The sequence below is a fragment of the Cetorhinus maximus genome, chromosome 3 (genome assembly GCF_964194155.1).
Source record: "Cetorhinus maximus chromosome 3, sCetMax3.hap1.1, whole genome shotgun sequence".
Taxonomy (NCBI): Eukaryota; Metazoa; Chordata; class Chondrichthyes; order Lamniformes; family Cetorhinidae; genus Cetorhinus; species Cetorhinus maximus.
The window spans coordinates 200,350,008-200,372,327 of NC_135881.1; the positions used below are offsets into that span (position 1 = coordinate 200,350,008).

The following is a 22,320-nucleotide window of genomic DNA, read 5'->3' on the forward strand; positions in this document are numbered from 1 at the left end:
TATTGAGATGAATAATTGACTATATCCTTGAGTGAAATGACTGAACTAATAGAAAACTCCATCGGGGTTACAAAAGGAAGCTAACGAGAAAGTATCTCTTCACCGTCAATAGTGATTACTGCTGCTTTAATTGTTTTGATTAGGCCATGTCTATAAATGAAGGACTATCTCAAATTATCAAAACGTATACTTTTATTAGATCCCTATTGCTAAAGTTCAAAATAATTGACATGTCAAACTATGAAATTTAGTAGGTTCAAAACATTTGAAGAATTATTGGCCATTGCATACAAAGATATAAATATACTCCATAGGTGATAAAAGGAATTCAAACACTCAATTTTTATGTTAATATAAACAGTTCACTTTTGTCGCATCTGTCATGCTCAAAGCTAATTTGTTTAATAATTGAAGGCTGCATATTTTATGTGGCTTTCTGTTTGAAAGGGAAGACAAAAGCGAATTGGAAAGAGATTGTCACCTGTTTGATTACGGCACTGTTCACACCTCGTTCTGACGCAACAATGGGGGCAGATGTTTTTGTGAGCTTTTCATTTACATGAATTTCAATCAATCACTTGCAAATAACCTATTACTTGCACATAACAGCAGTTTCAGTTAAGAGCATAAAAGGGATGAGCGGCAAAGGATTGAAGAGAAAATTTATATAACCATAGGAATTAAATTTAAGTTTTGGCCCCAGCTTTTAAGGCTGTTATATTCTCTCTTGTTTCATGAATTGCTCAGGCTTTTAGTGTCGAGGAGATACGATTGCTTATCTATATATTTTTTAAAAACATTGAGTGAGTGTCCTTTCTGGTGAAACAATTGGTCCAGAACAACAACATGGATGGTCATTGGTAACCTCTTAAACATTTCCCCCAGTTATGTGCTTACCAGAGCCCTTTAGTCTCCCAGAAAGCCAGAGGCTGTTATGACTAATAACCTACTTGGATTTTCCTCCAACTTTATTGACCCATCTTATTCTGAACTTCAAATCTGAAGTTTAATTGAAGCCAATTCTGAAGTTTAAGACATATTCACTAACCTGTTCTTGGAGCCTTGTGAATCAGATCCAAAAATTCTAAAGAATTTTATTACTTTGGACATTTCATTCATCTTTCTTTCTCCTTCCATTCACATTTAATTTGTATTTGTAATATTTCACTGACTAAATTAATCTCCACAAGTTATTCTGTAGTTTGGGAATTGTTAGTGCCTTTGAATCAACAGGATCAATTCTGGGGACATCACCATTTCCATTTAAGACCTTAAGATGTAGGAGTAGAAGTAGGCCATTCGACCCATCGAGTCTGCTCCGCCATTCAATGAGATCATGGCGGACCTGATAATCCTCAACTCCACTTTCCTGCCTTTTCCCCATAACCCTTGATTTTTTAATTAATTCGTGGGATGTGGGCATCACTGGCTAGGCAACCATTTATTGCCCATCTCTCAATGGCCTTGTTCTAAGGGCATTTAAGAGTCAACCACACTGCTGTGGATCTGGAGTCACATATAGGCAGACCAGGTAAGGACGGCAGATTTCCTCCCCTAAAGGACATTAGTGAACCAGATGGATTTTTGTGACAATCAACAATGGTTTTGTGGCCATCATTAGACTTTTAATTCAAATTCCACCATCTGCTATGGTGTGATTTGAACCCAGGTCCCCAGAGCATTACCCTGGGTCTCTAGATTACTAGTCCAGCAACAACACCACTACACCATTAAAAAATCTGCCTATCTCAACCTTGAATATACCTAACGACCCAGCATCTACAGCCCTCTGCGGTAAAGAATTCCACAGATTTTGAGACAAGAAATTCCTCCTCATCTCTGTTTTGAACAGGCGACCCTTTACTCTGAGATTATGCCTTGTGGTCCTAGACTCTCCACAAGGGGAAACAACCCCTCAGCATCTACCCTGTCAAGCCCCCTAAGAATCTTATATGTTTCAATAAGGTCACCTCTCATTCTTCTAAACTCGAATGAGTACAGGCTCAACCAATTCAACCTCTCCTCATAAGAAAATCCCTCCATACCCAGAATCAACCTAGTGAACCTTCTCTGGACTGCCTCCAATGTCAATATATCTTTCCTTAGATAAGTGAACCAAAACTGTTCACCGTATTCTAGGTGTGGTGTAACTAGTGCCTTGTATAATTTTAGCAAGACTTCCCTATTTTTATACTCCATTCCCTATGAAATAAAGGCCAACATTCCATTTGCCTTTCCTATTACCTGCTGAACTTGTATGTTAGCTTTTTGTGACTCATACACAAGGACCCCCAAATCCCTCTGTGCTGTAGCTTTCTGCAGTCTTTCTCCATTTAAACCTTGCTAAATCTTTCAAACCCTTTGGGGGGAAACCTTGGAACAATTGCTTTTTGACCCTTTCAGCTCAATTCTAATTTGAGTTTCAATGTTCAACTCAAATCATTTTCTATGTAAGGGAAAGAAGTTATCTAAATGATTCAGGTAAAACAACCGGGATAATGAAGGGGTTTGATAGGGTCAACATGGTGAAGATGTTTCCATTTGCAACTAGAATCCATAAGAATAAGATAGTCACTAATAAATCTAAATGGGAATTCAGGAGAAATTTCTTTACCTAGAGAGTGGTAAGAATGTGGAACTATTTACCATAAAGAGTATTTGAGGTAATTAAGCAGAAGCTATATCATTGTCATCGCAGTCCCTTGAAATGCCGTCCGCCAGGCTTCATGATTTGTGTGTCCTCAGGTGACTCAGCAGGTCAGTCCGGGAGCCACAAGTCTTTGGTCAGAGAGGACAAGAGTTGCCCTCTTGTTCCCATGGTGGGGTTCTCCAGCCAGGGCTCTGTCCTCTCTCCGTCCACTTTAGTTGCTTCTCCGCAGCAGAGTTTATGTGATCAGTTTCTGACTGTGTCGCAGCTTGTCGGATGAGGTGACGCCACATGGCACGGTTTGTGGCAAGTTTCTCCCATACACCGATGTCAATTTGACCCCTTTTCAGTGAGGCTTTCAGAGTGTCCTTAAATTGTTTTCACTGTCCTCCTTGAGGTTGGGCGCCATCCTTAAGTTGTGAAAAGAGGATCTGCTTCAGAATTCAATTATTTCTCATGCAGATGCAGTGTCCGGACCAGCGTAGCTGATTTCACATGATCATGGTTGCAATGCTGGAGGAATCAGCTTCATTGAGGATGCTAGAGTTAGTTTGCCTGCTTTCCCATTTGACTGAGTATCCTGCAGAAGATATATAAGTACAGAAGGAAGAAAGGAATAGAAGGATATGTTAATAGGGTTCGATGAAGAAGAGTGAGAGGAGGATCGTGTGCAATAGTAGTAAGGACCAGTTGGGCTGAATGGCCTGTTTCTGTGCCCTAAATACTATGATATACCAATGCTTCTTTTCACTTCTTTGTGAGCAGTGCCACAGGAGAACAACGAATTGTTCACATATGACTGATTATTCATCGCTGAGTGTATTTGTTATTCATTCGTGTACAATGAGAGTCTGAGTGCTGGAGGCAATACATTTTAATGAGCAAACTAAACCCACACACAAACAAGGGGAAGATGGTAATTTCAAGTTTAATTATCATTCACAGTACAGTAGGAGCAATGTTTTACTGAAACTGCTCATTGCACTGCTCACACGTCGGTGTTCCTGGCTTAACAACTCATTTGTGCACTTGAGGTAAGTTTATTAGACGGCACATAGGATAAAAGTTTGCTGTTAATTCATGTGTATTCGTAAGGAATTCTGTAACACACTTCTTTGGATAACGAGCACAGATAAAAGATTACAGTTAAACTGTAAGAAACTATATTTAAAATTGCGTGCTGTTAAAAACAATGTCAATCACCCCATGGTGTTGCACAAGTGGAGTCAAAATCTAGAATTGCATAGAACATACAGAAACAGGTCATTCAGCCCAACTGGTTTGTGTCAATGTTTATATATTGCAACAAGAAGTCAAGACATAATTGAACTAGGCCAAGCAGTGATAATTTAATCCCCATTTTGAAGTCTTAGATTTTGAATTTGGGAAGCAGAGAAGTAGAATTGATTGGAGCGTAAAGATTTCTCCACAGTGCAGGTTGAGGAGTTGGGAGATGCCAAATTGAGGTGCTGCAGAACCACCACTGTTGAGAGGGGGATAATTGCAGCATGACACAGAAAACCCAATCTAAATGTAGACTAAGGAATTTATCATGGCAAAAGTTTGATTGGAACTGTAATTAAAAGCATGATAACGGGAAGTACAATTCTGTAGACATTGGACGTACAGTTTTTGATTTATTGTAGATATATGGAGTTATTCCATTTCAAAAACAAATTCCTGTTTCTCTCCTGAAATGCACAATCACGCTGTAGCACAGCACCAAGGACACCAGCCCCGACACCACCCCCGCAGTATAGTGTCCATTCTTCTTATATGAATCTAGACAGTGAATGTTGATAGGCTATTTGACCATCATGAATAACACAACTTCATCCATGGGTCGCACGCATACCTCCAACGGAGGTCAGTGCATGTTATACAAACAACACTATCCCAACTGACTGTGTTTACCCTAGCACAGGGATTCCACAACTAACTTTACTACTCTCATTGCTGCTCCACCTCAGAGCTGGCAGCTTAACACAGACTAAAGAAGGAACTTTTCCAATCTGTGTGGCTCACTAAACAGTATAAACATCCACTGAGCCATTTGTGGAGCCACTAAAGCCTCCATACCACCTATGTAGTCAACACCCCTTTGACCTTTTGTTTATGACATCTATGGCAATCTCTCCTTTGCCTCCACCTATAACTGGCCCTCTATCCAGCTTCACCTGTCCAACCCCACTTAAACAGCTTATATTTCACCACATTTCTATTTCTCTTTAGTTCTGATGAAGAGTCACATGGACTTGAAACGTTAACTCTGTCTTCCTCTCCACAGATGCTGTCAGAGCTGCTAAGTTTTTCCAACAATTTTTGTTTTTGTTTCAGATTTCCAGCATCCGCAGTACTTTGCTTTTATACTACCTTTGATCTCAGCTACTAGTCGCTGCTCATATCCTAACTTGCGTCAAGTTCTGCTCACCCATCATTCTTGTGCTTGTTGACTTACATCGGCTCCCAGCCCACCAGTGCCTTTAAATTCTCACCTTTCTGTTCAAATCCCTCCATGCCCTTGCCTCACCCTATCTCTGTAACCTTCTCCAGCCATGCACCTTCTGAGAACTTTACATCGCTCCTAACTCTGGCCTCTTGTGAATTTCCCATGACCTTCACTCCACCATTGCCTACAGCCATCCAAGCCCTAATCTCTGAAATTCCCTCCCTGAACCTCTCCGTCCCTTTCTCTTCCTTTAAAACCCTACTCAAAACCTACCTCTTTGGCCACCTGTCACATGTCCTAATATCTCCTTGTTGGATCCTGTCAATCTTTGCCTGATAATGCTTCTGGGAAGCGCTGGGATCTTTCCCTATGTTAAAGATACTATATAAATGCAAATTCTTGTTGCCCATGTTTTTTTTGGGGTGATTATTTCTCTGTTACTCACCATTATCTGGCTGAAGAAACAGACAGATTCATTCTTCCCAAGGGTTTACCAGTGCAGCTGTTCTGTAATCAGATGAGTCATTTCTATGTAAAAATAAGCAGGATGGACCCATTCTGCAATTCTGTTCTCTCTCCTTCTCTATGGAGACTCACTCCTACACCTGGATCTCCACTTAACAGTTTTCCCCAATGGCCCACTTGAGACCAAGAATTCTCCATGTGGGAAATTGTAAACTAGATTCATATCCTCTGATTCTGTGGCTTAAAACTTTAATAAGTCTTGTAGCATGCCTTTAGGCTATCAGGCTCCAGATTTTTTAACTTTAGGTGTGCATAGAGACAAATCCATTGCAGGTCTTGAAACTATAAAGGTTTAAAATTACAATGTATATATTTTTTAAAGGAATGTCTTTCAGCCTAAGTAACTTATTGTTACTTCCACCCTGTTCCCTAACAACGTTATGGTTTAGATTTTGTGGTATTGGCATGTTTTAGACTCAAGTGACTAGTGGGCTTTTGGACAGTCTTGAATAGAAGTACGATGTTTTGCATCCAATTTTTGCACTTTAGTATATTTGCATTGATTCCTGCAGATTTAGGAAAGTCCAGGAAGTGGTGGGAGCGGAAAATTGCATGCACGTGAATTGTAAAGGGAAGGAGGCAATTAAAGGGAAATGTTAGAATAGAGGGATACAAATTCTGAAAGCCTTTGGAAGTCTATTAGTGGCCTTTGTCAAGGCTGAAGAGGTAGAGGACTAAGAATTGATGGGAAAAAGATAAATGTAAAGGAAATTCAAGGTACAGGGCCAAGTAGCCAAGCAATCGAGCACATGATCTCATGTTTAATTGTTCATGAAGTGTACTTACTGTTGTGAGTTCATTGCAAAGCAGGTTGCCCTCTTTGCTGCTCTACAGCATTCTCCACATGGGATCAACATTGCAGCATGACCACAAGGAGGTGCAGCCAAGTTTCAGGCCACAGCTAACAGTTACTACCACCAGATGTGCCAGGCTTATGTGATCATCCTTGAAGCTCTGCATCTAGCTCTGTATTGAGCCAGACATCATAAAGATAGCTCCCTCTAGTCATTGTCAGTTAGATGTATTGACATTTGCAGATAAAGTTGGTGGCAGCTTGGTCAGTGCATGCAACTGATGCTGTTGATGATTCTGGAATGTAGTGCCACGCACACGCACCAGATGTGTCTGTATTCCGTTACTGTCAGGCCATTATTCTACAAATATTACTGTATGCTTTTTGTTATCGTGCTCTTTATGTTGCATTTATATACAGTTTTAGTTTTTGCAATCAACTTGTTTATTTGATTCACAGGAACAGCAGGACAATGTACTGGGAACTGCAATGCAAAGCGTAGTATTACTTTTCAGCAACATAGTTGCCTATAAAGATGCCAACATGAAAATGCTTTACGAACAAGGTATGCACTTTTTTATCTTTTCTAGATTACAGAATGTGTGTAGCTTTAAAGTGAAAACTGTTATTCAGTTTCACAAATTCAGATTTAACTGTTCTATTCAAAAAACATTATCTTTGAAGATGGGATTTTTACAAGCAGGTTTGTTTTTTTTTAAAGTCCAATGTTCTAGTTGATTACATTTTGGATAATTGATTAATGGATTGTGTCAACAATGATTATTGTACTTTTCTGGTTTGATGTAAAATTAAACTGTTACCTTTCTAAAGTTTTATCTGTTTCAGGAGTGAATGCATACACCCTATGCATTAATAAATTAATTTTAAAATTTTAAGCAGAACATTCAAAGTATCTTTACAGTGCAGAAGGAGGCCATTGAGTTTGCACTGGCTCCCTGAAAGAGCATTCTACCTAGTCCCACTCCCCTGCCTTATCCCCTTAACCTGGCACATGCTCTCTTTTCAGGCAGCAATCCAATTCCCTTTTCAAAACCTCGATCAAACCTGCCTCCACCACCTTTTCAGGAAGTTTGTTCCAGACTCCAACCAACCTCTGGATGAAAATGTTTTTACTCACAATACATTTACTCCTTTTGCCAATTATTTTGAATCTGTGCCCTTTAGTTCTTGATCTTCTCTTGAGTGGGAACAGTTTCTCACTGTTTACATAGTGCATTGAAATTGGAGACTTGGAACAGTTCTGATGTACTTACTTGAATAATTACAGGAAATGTTAAACATATTAAAACCTAGTCTAACTCCTGGGTAACTACAAAAATGGTCCCAACCCCCAATCACCAGCCCCCCAAAACCCCTAGTACCACCTTGACTATCCAACTACCCTCCTGACCCCACAACCACGCCCCAACCTCCTTGACTACCCTCCCCCAACCACCCAACTACCTCCAACCACCAGATTATTCTCCCAACCCAACCCGACTACCCTCCCGACCTGTCTACCCACTCATCCACCTACCCTCTTACTCACTTACCCACCTCACCCATAAACCTAAATCACCTACCTACCCCTACTCACTAACCCACATACCCACACTACCCCTCTACCCCCTACCCACCTCATTCACTCACCCACCTACTCCTTACCCACCTCACCTACCTATCCATTCACTCACACCCATTCACTTACCCATCCACCTACCCACCTCGTCCATCTCACCAACCTACTACCCACTTCACACACATACCCACCTCACTCATCTACCCATTCACTCACTCACCCATTCACTCAGATCCATTCACAGCAATTCAGACTGGACATTTAAATTTACCATATGGCAGTTAATGCCATAAAAAGGGAGGGTTCTTTGACTTCCCCCAACTCTACTGCCGACCGATGGAGTTCTCGGAGGGACGCTGCGCTGCATATTTCTGGGGCAGCCAGATTTGGAAGACCCCGGTAGAAATGCAGAGCAGTGTTGGTCGGGGAAATTTCTAGTGGCAATCTGACGATGATTGCCAATCCTTGGAAAATCCAGGCCAAGGGCATTTAAATACTCCATTTCTGGTGCCCATGCCTGCCAGGACAAGGAAAGTTCCTGTGGCACTTCACTGCAATGCGCTAGTCTGTGTTACTAACGAACAAGAGCAAAATATTTTTCCACTTGCCAGTTGACTGTTATGCTGGTTTCCCCAGTGTAATTGGTTACTTTGTGAAGCCAACAGCAGTGCTGGATACCAGGGACATGCCAGCTTACCTGGCACTCAATAAGACACAGTGTAAAACATGTGCATCTAACCTCACTTCTGGTGAGAAATTCCAGAAATGCTGTGTAAAAACATGAAGCTGTGGCAGAGCAGCTCCTGGTCTGGTTTTTCTTCCCCGCCCATCCAGCTTATCCTGGTCTAACATCACAGGAAACCCAGAGGCAGAAATCAAAGTGAACTGCAAAATTCTGCCTCGAATCAGTGTGGAATGCTGACTAATTAGCTCAGCTAATTTCTTTAAGTAATTCTTGGGATTGGGTATCACTAACGCGGCCAGCATTTATTTCCCATCCCCACCTTAAGAAGGTGGTGGTGAGCCGCCTTCTTGAATCACTGCAGTCCGTGTGGTGAAGATTCTCACACAGTGTTGTTAGGGAGAGAGTTCCAGGATTTGAACACAGCACCAATAAAGGAACAGCGATATATGCCCAAGTCAACGTAGTGTGTGACTTGGAGGGGAACCTGCAGGTGATGGTGCTTCCATATACCCTACTGCTTTCGTCTCTCTATGTGGTGGAGGTCACGGGTTTGGGAGGCGCTGCTGAGGACACCTTAGCGAGTTGCTATAGTGCAGCCTGTAGATGTACGGACTGCAGCCACAGTGTGCCAGTAATTAAGGGAGTGGACGTTTAAGCTGGTGGAAGAGGCCCTGATCAAACCGATTGCTTCATCCTGGATGGTGTCAAGTTTCTGGGTGTTGTTGCAGCTGCATCCATTCCATGGCTAACCTAAATTGTGCCTGAGAAAGGCTTTGGGAAGTCAGGATGTGAGCCACTCACTGTGGAATACCTAACCTCCAGTCTGCTGTATTAGCCTTGGCATTTATGTGGCTGGTTCAGAGTTGCAATTCTGGTCAATGGTGAACACCCCCACTCAGAGTCGTCTCAAGGGTACGGCAGCAAATTGGGGTGACCGCCACGGGCCCAGTGCTTTGGGGGACCCCATGCTTTAACATCACAGTGTCAGATGCAATACAGCCTGTAATACATACCAGCTGACAGACTGTCTCTTGCACTCTAAGCTCGAAATGAGTGTTTACTGGTGGATATAAGTGTATAAATGAAGCAGGCGTCCCCTCTCCAAAACTCATAAAAGGGTAGAAGAGAAAGCAGATTAAAACCATATGAACTGGTATAAATCCCTGCCAAGGCAGCAGGTCGGGTGCCCGGAAGCACGGTGCGGGCTCAGCACTGCCCGTCACCTTTGGAGACAGCAACGCTGACCTTGGCGGCAGTGGTGGGAGCACCTTTTATTCCAACTCTCATTCATCGCAGAGGGGCAAGATGAAGTTTCCGAACCAGGTTAACATCTTTAAAGCTGGCATAAAGCTGCGTGGTAAGTCACTCACTTGCTGTGTTTATTTTTGGTCCTACTTATTTTATTTTTCTTCCAGTATGCATTTGCAACTAACATTTGCTTAACGTTGGAAGATGGACAGTCATTTTTTTTAAAGTCCAATTATTCATTGCATCGTGTTTGTAATTTTTTTTTAAAAAGTTGAACGCAGTGAACATCTTCACTCCGACTTTTGGGCCAGGATTTTCTAGCGCCGCTCTGCCGGGGCCGGGAAGCCATTGAAATCTCCTGTCACATCAGCGGGACTGGAAGATCCCGCCGGCATGAGGGGCTGGAAAAACTGGAGTTTTCTCCAGTTAGGGTGTGGGTAAAAATGTTCTAATGGAATCCCATAGAGATCATGGATTTCTCCTTAACAAAAGGAGAGCCAACAATTATGTTCAGCCTTGGAAGCATGGTGTAGTTTTATGTCTGACACAGTTATCACAGTCAGTAGTGCAGTACATGCTTGTAACCAGCTGGGACGCTGCTGGTGCTCTTTTTCACACACACGCTCAGGGGCCCAGCCATTAGAGGAAACTTGTATTAAAATGTTACGGGGGCCCACACAGTGTGATATGCCCCGGGCCCCGCACCTCCCTATGAACAGCCCTGCCCCCACCAACCCCCCCAGGATGATGATGGGGAGTTTCTCCTCTGCTACTCCATCTAAAATTGGTGGAATTGTGGAAAGTTTTAGTGCTGAAATTTACTACCAGCTCAGAACTCTGACCAGGTTTTCCCTCCCGTCTAAACCACTAGTAGCCGCTCCTTTGCTGTTTGCCCTTTGCAAATGGGGGCAGGGACCTAGGCTGCAAGAGGATTCGCCTTCTTACCACCACAGTTACTGATGCTTTCCAGGTTGCCATATGGAAAGGAACAGCTGGCCTGAGGAAACATCAGCAAAGTCTTAGAGCTTTTTTTCATTCGTTTATGGGATGTGGCTGTCACTGGCTAGGCCAGCATTTATTGCCCATCCCTAATGGCTCTTGAGAAGTTGGTGGTGAGCTGCCTTCTTGAACACTGCAGTCTCTGTGGTTTGGGTACACCCATAGTGCTGTTAGGGAGAGAGTTCCAGGATTTTGACCCAGTGACAGTGAAGGAATGGTGACATATTTTCAAGTCAGGATGGTGAGAGGCTTGGAGGGGAACTTCCAGGTGAGGGTGTTCCCATGTGTCTGCTGTCCTTAACCTTCTAGATGGCTGTGGTCGTGGGTTTGGAAGGTGCTGTCTAAGGAGCCTTGGTGAGTTCCTGCAGTGCATCGGTTGATGGTACACACTGCTGCCATTGTGCCTGGTGGTGGAGGGCGTGAATGTTCGTGGATGTGGTGCCAATCAAACTGGTTGCTTTGTCCTGGACAGTGTCAAGTTTCTTGATGTTGTTGGAGCTGCACTCATCAGGCAATTGGAGAGTATTTCATCACACTTCTGATGTGCTTTGTAGATGGTGGACAGGCTTTGGGGAGTCAGGAGGTGAATTACTTGCCACAGGATTCCTAGCCTCTGACCTGCTCTTGTAGCCAGTATTTACATGGTTAGTCCAATCAGTTTATGGTCAATGGTAAGCCCCCAGGATGTTGATAGTGGGATATTCAGAGATATTAATGATATTGAATGTCAAGGGGCGATGGTTAGATTCTTTCTTGTTGGAGATGGTCATTGTCTGTCACTTGTGTGGCATAAATATTACTTGCCACTTATCAGCCCAAGCCTGGATATTTTCCAAGTCTTGCTGCATTTGGACATGGACTGCGTCAGTATCTGAGGAGTCGCAAATGGTGTTGAACATGGTGCAATCATCAGTGAATATCCCCACTTCTGACTTTCTGATGGAAGGAAGGTCATTGATGAAGCAACTGAAGATGGCTGGACCTAGGACAATTCCCTGAGGAACTCTTGCAGTGATCTTCCGGAACTGAGATGATTGACCTCCAACAACCACAACCATCTTCCTTTGTGCTAGGTGTGACTCTAACCAGTGGAGAGTTTCCCCCCTGATTCCCCTTGACTCCAGTTTTGCTAGGGCTCCTTGATGCCACACTCGGTCAAATGCTGTCTTGATGTCAAGGGCAGTCACTCTCAGCTGCCCCAATATGGATTGTGAGAGAGAGAGATTGAGAGACTGAGGAATTGTGGCAGCCTCCTCACCATCCAGCCAGCCCAACAGACTTTCTCACTCCTTACAGAAGGTCTGCACTGGGGCCTCCCTTCCAATCTTTGGGGCACTTCTACCGCTTTTGAATTCCCCTTCTGGGTTTCTGCACCTTTGCACTTGTGGGCCTCCTTTTGATAGCAAGTAGTCGAGCGAGAGTGGAGTCAGATCACCTGAGATACGAATTCAGCTGTTAATTTGTAAGTTGTATCTAAATACATGACTGTCAGTGAAACTAGGTAGCAATTGAGGAGTAGCACACATGGGATTGCTAAAACTTGCAATTCATTTCCAGGTCTGCAAATTCTTGTGATCCTTTTAAATTTCAAAGCTTGCAAGCCACCCTGGAAATGTAAACACAGAGTTTTCTATCTATTTAGCTTTCTTGTATGAATAGTCAATATTTAAAAAAAAAGAAAATCACGACTCTGGAATAAATCAGGCAAATGTTGGCAAAACCGAGATAAGGAGGGATCCGTGTGCTAATTTAGCATTCTGAATTATGGTGTTGTGCACTGGCTAGTTCTAACCTGTCTGCTGGTTACCGGGAGGTTGTGATCCCTTCAGGTTATGTGAGAGAGAGAAAAAAAACTGTGAGAGAGATGCTTTCTCCAATAAATGCAGAAATGTTCTCTTGTAAAAGTACTGTTGGAGGCAGTGTTTAATCCAGGTTCTAACTGCCCAAGTTTAAATCACTCATGCTCTATCCACTATTTATGGCGCACAAATCTGGCTTTGGTTCTGAAAGGTTGGACACATCTCCACTAAGTCAGCATGATGAGAACATTTCTCAGTCCATCTTATCCAGAGTCCATTCTGCATTCTGTGCCCCCCCCACCCAGCCCCAATTTGAGAAATAAAAATAATGATGTCAAATTCCATATAACTCTGTTTTAACCTTTGAACACTGAATAGCCTTTAGTTTCAAAAGGTGTCAGCAGTTGGTAGCACTCTCGCTTCTGCATCAATTCCAATTGTGCACATAATTCAGGCTGAAAGTTCATTGCAGTACTGAGGGAGTGCTGCACAGTCTGTGGTGCCATCTTTCAGGTGAGATGTTAAATTGAGGCCCCATCTGTCATCCCAAATGTATGTAAAACACTCCACGGTACTATTCTGAAGAAGAGCAGGGGAATTCTCCCTTGTGTCTTGGCCATTATTTATCCCTCCATTAACATGAATAAACCAAATTATCTGGTCATTATCACATTGTTGTTTGTGCAACCTTGCTGTGAACAAATTACGGCATTTTCTACATTAAGAGAATGACTACACTTAAATAGTACTTCATTGACTGTAAAGCGCTTTGGGACGTGCTGAGATTGTGAAAGCTGCACACATGTTCAAAGGCTTGTTTCCCTGGGACATTGAAGTACTACACTCCTTAACTAGGAGACCTGAATTTGAATCCTAGGGCAGAATTAAATGACCCTCACCTCGGTGGCGAGTTTTTTTTGGGGGTGCCATTTGATAGGACGGGAGGTTGCAGGGTGGGGACCCAATCACCTCCCCCAATTAAGTCCAGGGCAGGAAGCCTTGCAGATGGTCTTCCAATCCAGATGCCAATTGAGCCCCTTAGATGGACAATCAATACCCACTTAAGGGCCGGGGACTCACCATGCAGGAGGACCGACGAGCAAACAGTATCAGGTTGCTTGCGGCCTTCTGTGTGGGGTGTCTCCCACTCAAAGGCACTCAGTGCCTGATTGAGGAACCCGACATAAGAAAAGAGTTGGCCCACTGAGAGCCACACCCCTGCCCTTTCCTCCAAATCCCCCCCGCCCAGCCCTTGCCAGCGGCCACCTCCCTGTGATCCCAATCCCGCCGTCACAACGTTCTCCAGGAATCCCATTATGAACCCTGGTGAAGTCGCAAGTGTACTACCAGCAGCAGTCACTGATCCCAGTGGCACTGCCAGTAATGGAGAACTACCTGCCTCTGATTGCCTTGCAGCTCTTGCGGGCTGATTTCTGCCTGATGGGGGAAGTGCAGCAATTCAATGTCCCCCGTGAAAGGGGGAGCCCCACTGCCAATTAGGAACTTAATTCCCTCGGGTTCCCGGAGATTGGGTTGGTGGGGGTGTCATCAGTTTTGGTGGCGGACATTAGGCCCCCCCCCACTACCCATTAAATTCCACCCCTTGTGTCAGTCATACTAAGGCTTTCTTTACAGGACAAATTTTCCAGCCTTGGTTATGCTAACTGTGGAGATATAAGTGCCTCTTTTAGGCAACTGTCTGAGTCAAACGACAGTGGACCAACATTTGGTGTCATTCTGCAAGCTGAGTTCAGCTCTTCCAACCAAGCAGAATGGCATGGATGTAAGATACAAGATGATGGGAAGAAAATAAATGAATGAAATGAACTACAGAAGCAAATCTATTCTGAATGATCTGCAAACATAAACAAACTTGAAATATTCACCAATACAGGGATTGAACAGGAAAGTGGAGTCGTGGTCAATGATTAGCCATGATCTAGTTTAATGATGGAGCAGGCTGAGAAGCTGTGTGTGTTACGTATTCCTTCTCTTCGATGTAAATATGCAAATCATACACAAGAATTGGTGAAAGTGTTCACTAGGAGTTAAGTATAGTACACCTGACTTCTACTGCTGCTGCTTGCAGACTGACTACAAGTCATGGAACTACCCACATCATATCCTGTGTCATTGGTGGTAGTGATTGACAGCAGTTTAAGATACTTAAAAGTGCATATCATCATATCACAACAGTGTGGCCTACTCCTGCTCCTATTTCTAATGTTCTTATGGCCTTATGCTCTTATTAAGCATTAGGAAGATTAGTCACAAAATCATGGCACAGGTTTTAATTCACGATTTGGAAACAAGCTACAAAGCACAATCCTTTCTTTAGCTTTGTTTTGATATTGATTTCCCTTGTTGTCCTGTACCAGATAGCTTTCTTATTATACAAACTGGTTCGACACATCTCTCTTATGTAATTGCATTCACTGTCACCTGAAACCAATGTCCAGGCTAGATTTTCAAGAGATGGTGTGACACTGCCAAAAAAAATTACAGCTCAAGCAAATAGAAGCCATCTCTTTGTAGCCTAACTCTCTGGGCACTTTGAAGATAACAGTTTGCTGTTACTGTACTCGCTTCTGTCTATACTGCAGCTCTGACAATAGGCCCTTTGTCAGCTATTTCTGGAAAAAAAAACAAGTTAGAATATTCCTGTCAGAAAATTAATATGCTATTGCACTAAAATTTCATATTGGGAAGTTAGAGTAGTTCTGTCCAATATAGTGGTTTGCGTATGACAACAAATTATGTTATATTCCTTATTGATCAATTTTAACACTTTGGAGAACCCAAGCAATTTTGAATATATTTAACAAATGGTTCCCTGTTTTCAACAAGTGTTTCCCCGTTTTAAACAAGTGCCTTCTTTGTGCATTGATAGGGATACTAATCCATCCCTACACATCCTGTCCTGATGGCAACAACATAAAGCATTACATAGAATCTACAGCACAGAAACAATTCATTTGGCCCAACTGGGCTATGCCAGTATTCCACTAGAACCTCCTTCCCTCTCTAATTGCCTCTCCTAACCCTCCATTTTCCTACTCCCTCATGTATGCATCAAGCTTCCCCTTAAGTGCAGCAGTGCTCTCTGCTTCAAATACCCCAGGTGGCACCGAGTTCTCATTGCTCTGTTGTGTAAAGAAATTCCTCATAATTTCTTTATTTGCTTTATTAGTAGTTTTCTTATATTTATGTCCCAGTGAAATCACTTAGCACTGACATTAGTATAGTGCAAATGCAGCCTAAGAATGACCAGACAAGGTATTTGTGGTTGCCAGTGCCTTTGGAGCCTTTGGAGCACCTAGAATACTGTGAATAATTTTGGTCCCCATATCTAAGGAAAGATTTACTGGCATTGGAGGCAGTCCAGGGAAGATTCACTAGGTTGATCCCGGGGATGAAGTGATTTTCTCATGAGGTTGCGTCGGTTGGGCCTGTACTTCTTGGAGTTTAGAAGGATGAGAGGTGACCTTATTGAAACATATAAGATTCTTAGGGGGCTTGACAGGGTAGATGCTGAGAGGTTTTTTCCCCTTGTGGGAGAGTCTAGGACTAGAGGGCATAATCTCAGAGTAAGGGAGCACCCATTTAAAACAGAGATGAGGAGGAATTTCTTCTCTCAAAGGGTAGTCAATCTGTGGAATTCTTTACCACAGAGGGCTATAGAGACTGGGTGGTTAAGTATATTCAAGGCTGAGATAGACAGATTTTTAATCAGTAAGGGAATCAAGGGTTATGGGGAAAAAGCAGGAAAGTGGAGTTGAGGATTATCAGATTAGTCATGATCTTATTGAATGGTGGAGCAAATTCGATGGGCTGAATGCCCTACTTCTGCTCTTACATCTTATGGTCTTATATAAATACTATATCAGTGCCTTGTTATGAATCAATGCCTTCAAGAGAGGAGGAGAAAAGTTGAGGATGGGAAGATAAGAAAAGAAATAAGCAATGTACTGCCCGGAATATATTATAGTGCAAGAACAAGAAACTCATTGTCATTTAACTCATTGACTGCACATGGCATTATGAGCTCACTTGCTACTGTTCATCCCACATCCAGTGTGCACAGCTGCAATGAAGATGCAATCTGGAGTCTTCTGAGAACCAGAAAAAATCCCCTGGAATAAAGCCAAACACCAGTTTCAGCAGTGAATGAATCCATTTGTGTTTTCTTTTGTAGCTGCTTCCTTGATGTTCAGTTTGTATTGAATTTACTGACCAGTTTGCTAACTATTCAGCAGTTGACTGATGGATGGCCATCGATTACACATCTTTCCTTGACATCTATAATTTGGGCCTGTTCACCGCATCAGTGTTTAAAGAGGTTTTAAAATAAATCCATTCTATAGGTTATCCAGGAGGGAAAGAGGAGGAGATATCAATCAGGTACTCTGTGATTTTTGTTTTGCTGAACATTCCTGCTGGATAGCGTTCGCCCTGCTACTATATACTAAATAGCGGATACTCCACCAAAAAAAATGCAAGATGGTAAAGGGTGAGACGTTGTGAGCCATGAGAGTGATTCATACAAGCATCTGAAACCAGCAATTATGATATTTAGTATATAACTCCATCCTTGGAGAATGCTTTCAGCACAAAGATTAAACTTTGTACATGTGCTGCAACCATAGTCTTAGCATATCCTCTTCGTAGTTAACAAACGGAACAGTTACAGCCCCCTCCTGTTTCTTGTCAGGTTAATACCATGTGCTGTACATGAGAGTACTGATTTATTTTCTGTCCAGCTATGCTCTTGATTTTTATGATGACATTGCTTGAAGATCATTACATAAAAATGCATGAGATTGGGATTCAGGCACTAAATTATTTAGTGAGCTTTGTGAAAAGGATTAAATATCTAAAACTGTCAGATGTAGCACCTGCATTAAGGACAACAATACTAATTTTATTGAAAATAAAGGAGCAAGGATTAAAAGCAGCACAAGTAGTTGCTGTTCTTTACAGTTCAAAATAATTATTTTTACTCATGCATGTTATTTTGAAAGTCGTATGCAAGTACGTACTTCCACTTCAGAGGATTTACTTCCTGTTGTCACAATGTTATGTTATCCTTTGCTTAACATTTAATGTTATAGTTTTTTAATATAATCATTTGTAATTGAGCTGCCCTATTTGAACACTAGTATGTCACAAATCACTCGAAATGATGTTGCAAAAAAATTTTTGTCCACCATTTTTTCTCAATACAGCATCCCCATCATTTACGCCATCCCTGCTTGCCTCAGACAGTTGCCTACATAGTATCAGGAAAATGGCACTAACCATTATGGACATTGCCATATTTTTTTCATGCATTGTGGACGTTGCTGGCTAAGCCACTATTTGTTGTCCATCCCTAATTGTCCATGAGAAGATGGTGGTGAGTCACCTTCTTGAATCGCTGCAGTCCATGTGGTGTAGGAAACACCACATGGTAACTTTATCACTGGTAATATTATTTGGTTAAACATGTTTTACTTTATCAAGATGCTGACTCACCCTGAGTGATGGTGGTGAAGAACCATTATTAAATTTGTGATTATAGAGCATGGAATAATGCAATCTAACAGTATGCTTGCTTCAACTATCAAAGAAATTGTGGAAACCTGGCTATCTTACATTTGTTGGAGGCAAATTGATCAAGGAGCTAGTGCTGGAAAAACTTGTTGAAAATTTTCAAAATTTGTGAATGAAGAGACATCTCATTAGGATGGGTGGTAAAGGGTAATACTGAAAGAGGCCACCTAGCCTTCAGGGGATTTATACACATTGGTGATTGTTGTGGCCCCAAATTTTCACAGTGGCTGTGAAGACTTTATAGGCTTCTTTTAGATATATCGGCCAGGAGTTTTAGGCCCCGCATGGTGGGTCCCAGCGTCGCTGATGCAACGGGCCATCCAAATGTGCATTCACTTCGGCAGGACTGGTAAATCCTGCTGACATGAGCAGCCAGAAAATTCCAGCCATTGTGTTTTTTTCTTATTTAACAGAACAGTTGCACAATTGCATTGCTTCCTTTAATTGGCTGATTTTCACTTTTGACAGTGCAGGAGACAATAGTTAATACTTTTATATTGGAAAACAAAACAATATTTTGTAACATACCCAGGGCCTTAGAATTCTGCAGAACTTCATGGCTACTTTCTGGAGGAGAAGTATATTGTGCCAAGTATGACTACAGGCTGGGGACTTCCCAATTTCAATATAATATTAATTTTGCAAATGTAATGTGTAAAAAAAAATCTATTGCTGACATGGTGGCTTTAATGCATTCTAAGCTGTTTAGGAGCAATTTCCTGTGCTAAGTCCCATGTGAGCAGCTTAGCTATTTAGAGAAAGAATTTCCATTTATATAACACTTTTTGTCACATTTTTCACAAACATCCCAAAGCACTTGTGCTGTGTGATTACAGTGGTCATGTCGATAAACAGCAGCCATTTTGTGCACAGCCAGGTTAATGTGGGCAGCAATGAGACAAATGATCAGTTAATCTATGGTGGCATTGGTTGAGGGAGAGATGTTGGCCAGCGCACCTGGAATCCTCCCTACTCTTCTTCGAACAGTTAAATAGAATCTTTAAAGACCCCAGGGAACATTGAAACAGGAAGACAGTAAGGCAGCACCACCGACAATGTCAGTCTAGGTTATCTGTTCAAAACCACATGATTCTAAATCAGGAATACTAGCAACTAAGCTAAGCCAGCAATTACTGTATCTACTTAAACTGTATATGCGATTACAGTAATAATAGCTGCTACATAATGCATACTTGACTTTTACCTAGCCAGACAGTTAGGTGCTAACTGCAGTTAGGTATGAAGGAGTAGCAAACCAATACTGTACAAACTTAACCAACAGTGTCCTAAATTGGGATGGTCCCAATTGATACCAGTCTTCTAAACCCAATATACCTGCAGCTCAGCAATGCTGAAGGATTTCACATTTTGCACATTTATCTCCTAAACCAGATTGGAGTTTCTGTAAAATTAAGTACTGTGGCGTTTCATAATCTCCATGCATTTCAAAACCCTGATGCCCACTTTACAATAAGTCCTGTTTAACATTGCCCCATTTAATGCTGTTTTTGCTTTAATGTAATTTCGCTTTAACGTCGGTAAGTTAACAGTGTCTGTAATCTCGTTGAGCGTTGGCTGGGATTTTGCATGCCGACTGGCATTGGGCGTGTTTGGTGGTGTGAGCAGATAATATGGCGAGAAGGCCAAAAATTGGTTTCACGATGTCGTGAAACCAGTTTGCGATCGTCTGCTCAGCCTGTCGATGACGGGCCGCGTTCCCTGCCATCAGATGTCAAGAACCTCATTGTAATACATCAGCATATCATTATAAGGCCAGCCCACCGGACTCCTTTCCCCCACTGCATTGTCCGCCCACATCAGCGGGTAAACACGCTGGTGCAGAACACGCCTAGACAACTGTGACATGTAGAAGTCGGGACTTACTGTCAGAGCCTTGCTCACATCATGGACATCCGAGGAGTAGAAGTTTCTGGAGCCCAACAGCAACGGGCTCCTGGAGGAACGTCCAGGACACGCTGAGTGGACTCTCATGGACATAGCTCTGTGGCGAAGCAGCTCACGGAAGTTTGCAAATCACCGTTGATGCTCACAACAGGTGATGATCGAGGGGGTGGGAGAGGAAGGTCTAGGAATGACTGGGAGAGGAAGAGGTGTTGAGGGGGTGAGGTTGGGAAGGGGGGAATGAAGGTGTCGGGCAGGTAGGTTGGGAGCGGGGGAATGAAAGTGTCAGGGGGGTGAGGTTGGGGGGGAATGAAGGTGTCAGGGGGTGAAGTTGGGAGGGGGAATGAAGGTGTTGGGGGGTGTTTGGGAGGGGAGGAATGAAGGTGTTGGGGGGGAATGAAAGTGTTGGGGGGTGAGTTGGGAGGGGGGAATGAAGGTGTCGGGGGTGAGGTTGGGAAGGGGAAGGGTGTTCGGGAGGAGGATATGACAACTGGGGAGATAAGTGTAAGGGGGGTAGAATGTGTAAGGGAGGGGGTTCGGAGTGCGGAGAGGTGAATGAGTCCAGGGGGAGGAAGGAGTGCGGAGAGAAGAGGGAGTCCAGGAGATGGAACGAGTGCGGAGAGGAGAGGGAGTTTTGCGGGGGGGAAGGGAGTCCAGAGGGAGGAAGGAGTGCGGAGAGAGGTGTCCAGCTGCTGCTGCTCCTCCCTTCGGGTGCCCGGGGCCCCAGGCTGACTCCTTAAGGAGAAGGAACACCTGGAGGCACATCGAGGTGCCCCGTTTCCCTCTCGTGTTGCCACTGCAGGAACTCACCCACGGCTCCCACGATGGAGTTCAAGTCCGCACACATCTCCACGTTCTGCTGGACCAGGGTCTCCATGGCGTCCGTCATCCCTTGGAGACCTCCATACATGCACACGTGGGCACCACTTCATCAGAGAGCAGGCGGAAGCTGTCCTCTGATTTGCAGGCCACTCTGTTGAGGGCTTCCAACAGCTCTGCGTGATGTTCCCACACCTTCTGCTGACTCTCCAGGATGAGATGGAAAGCCAAACCTCGAGGCTTGTCATCTGACTTGGACCTCACAGATACCTGATCCCCAGCAGTCCTCTGAGTGCCGGGGAGCTCGCACAAAACTGCCTCCTGCTCCTGTAGACATGTGTCCGTGTGGTGACCGCCAGATTGTGAACCCAAGCCTGCTCTAGATCTCGGTTCCACCGAGGTGTGTGTCTGCGCTGGTGGAAGGTGTGGGTAAGCGCTGTGATTGGTCTTCCAGGCTGCTTATTTCCAGCTCTTCAATGGAGGAGATGTCTTCTTGGCTGGAGGTGAGGACGTAGCTGGCTGAGGGTGTCAGTCGCTTGGCAGACCTCCTTGTGAACCAAAGTAGAGACAAGTAGTGCACGGCAGCAGAGTCAAAAGCAGGAGAGAGAGCACTCACATTTGCATTGAGAGAGGGATAATGAGGTGCAGGATCCTTACAACAGTGTTCACTGCTGACCTCACCATCACCACAGGCACAGTCTATGTCCTCACCAGTCAGTGCCATGGCACACTCCTCAAAGTGAGTGAGGGGCCTAATGTGGGCCACTCCACCTTTGGTCTGGGACCTCTCCCTGCTGATGTGAGCCAGCTTTTCCTGCATGAAAACAGATGGAGAGAGTGTGAACAGGACACTGCGTGGAATGTTTGTGTGGTGAACAGAGCCATGGACAGGATGAGGACGTAAGCTCCAGAGGATATGAGCCCAATGGAGATGTGAGGGTGTGTGTGAGAGTTAGTGGTGTTGTCCCTTGAGGTGTGAGATCCCTGTGGATGTGTGATGGGTTTGTGAGTGTGAGAGTTGAGTGTGACGAGAAGAGTGAATTACCCTGGTGGAACAGATGAGACCATTTATCTTGTAACAGCACTGGGTGCCTGGCCTCTTTTGCAGGGCATTGGCATTGACCACTGATGCTACTGCCTCCCAAGCCAGATTAGTGACGTTGCTGCCCATCCTGCGGCTAGAGCAGGGATAGACGACATCATGGCGGCCTCCACTGTGTTCAAAAGGCTTTCGAGGGACGCGTCATTGAACCTGGGGGCTGCAGTCTTTTTGCCTTTTGGAG

The 22,320-nt window shown here is 43.7% G+C and overlaps 1 protein-coding gene across 5 annotated transcripts in view; it reads left to right on the forward strand.

Moving 5' to 3' along the window:
- The window catches only part of ulk4 (unc-51 like kinase 4), a 411,327-nt gene that overhangs the window by 296,985 nt on the left and 92,022 nt on the right, over window positions 1–22,320 (forward strand). For all 5 annotated transcript variants that reach the window (XM_078539600.1, XM_078539595.1, XM_078539598.1 and 2 more), the window contains one exon: window positions 6,874–6,979. In XM_078539600.1, the coding sequence (XP_078395726.1) occupies window positions 6,874–6,979 (106 nt within the window). The remainder of the gene's footprint in view (window positions 1–6,873; window positions 6,980–22,320) is intronic.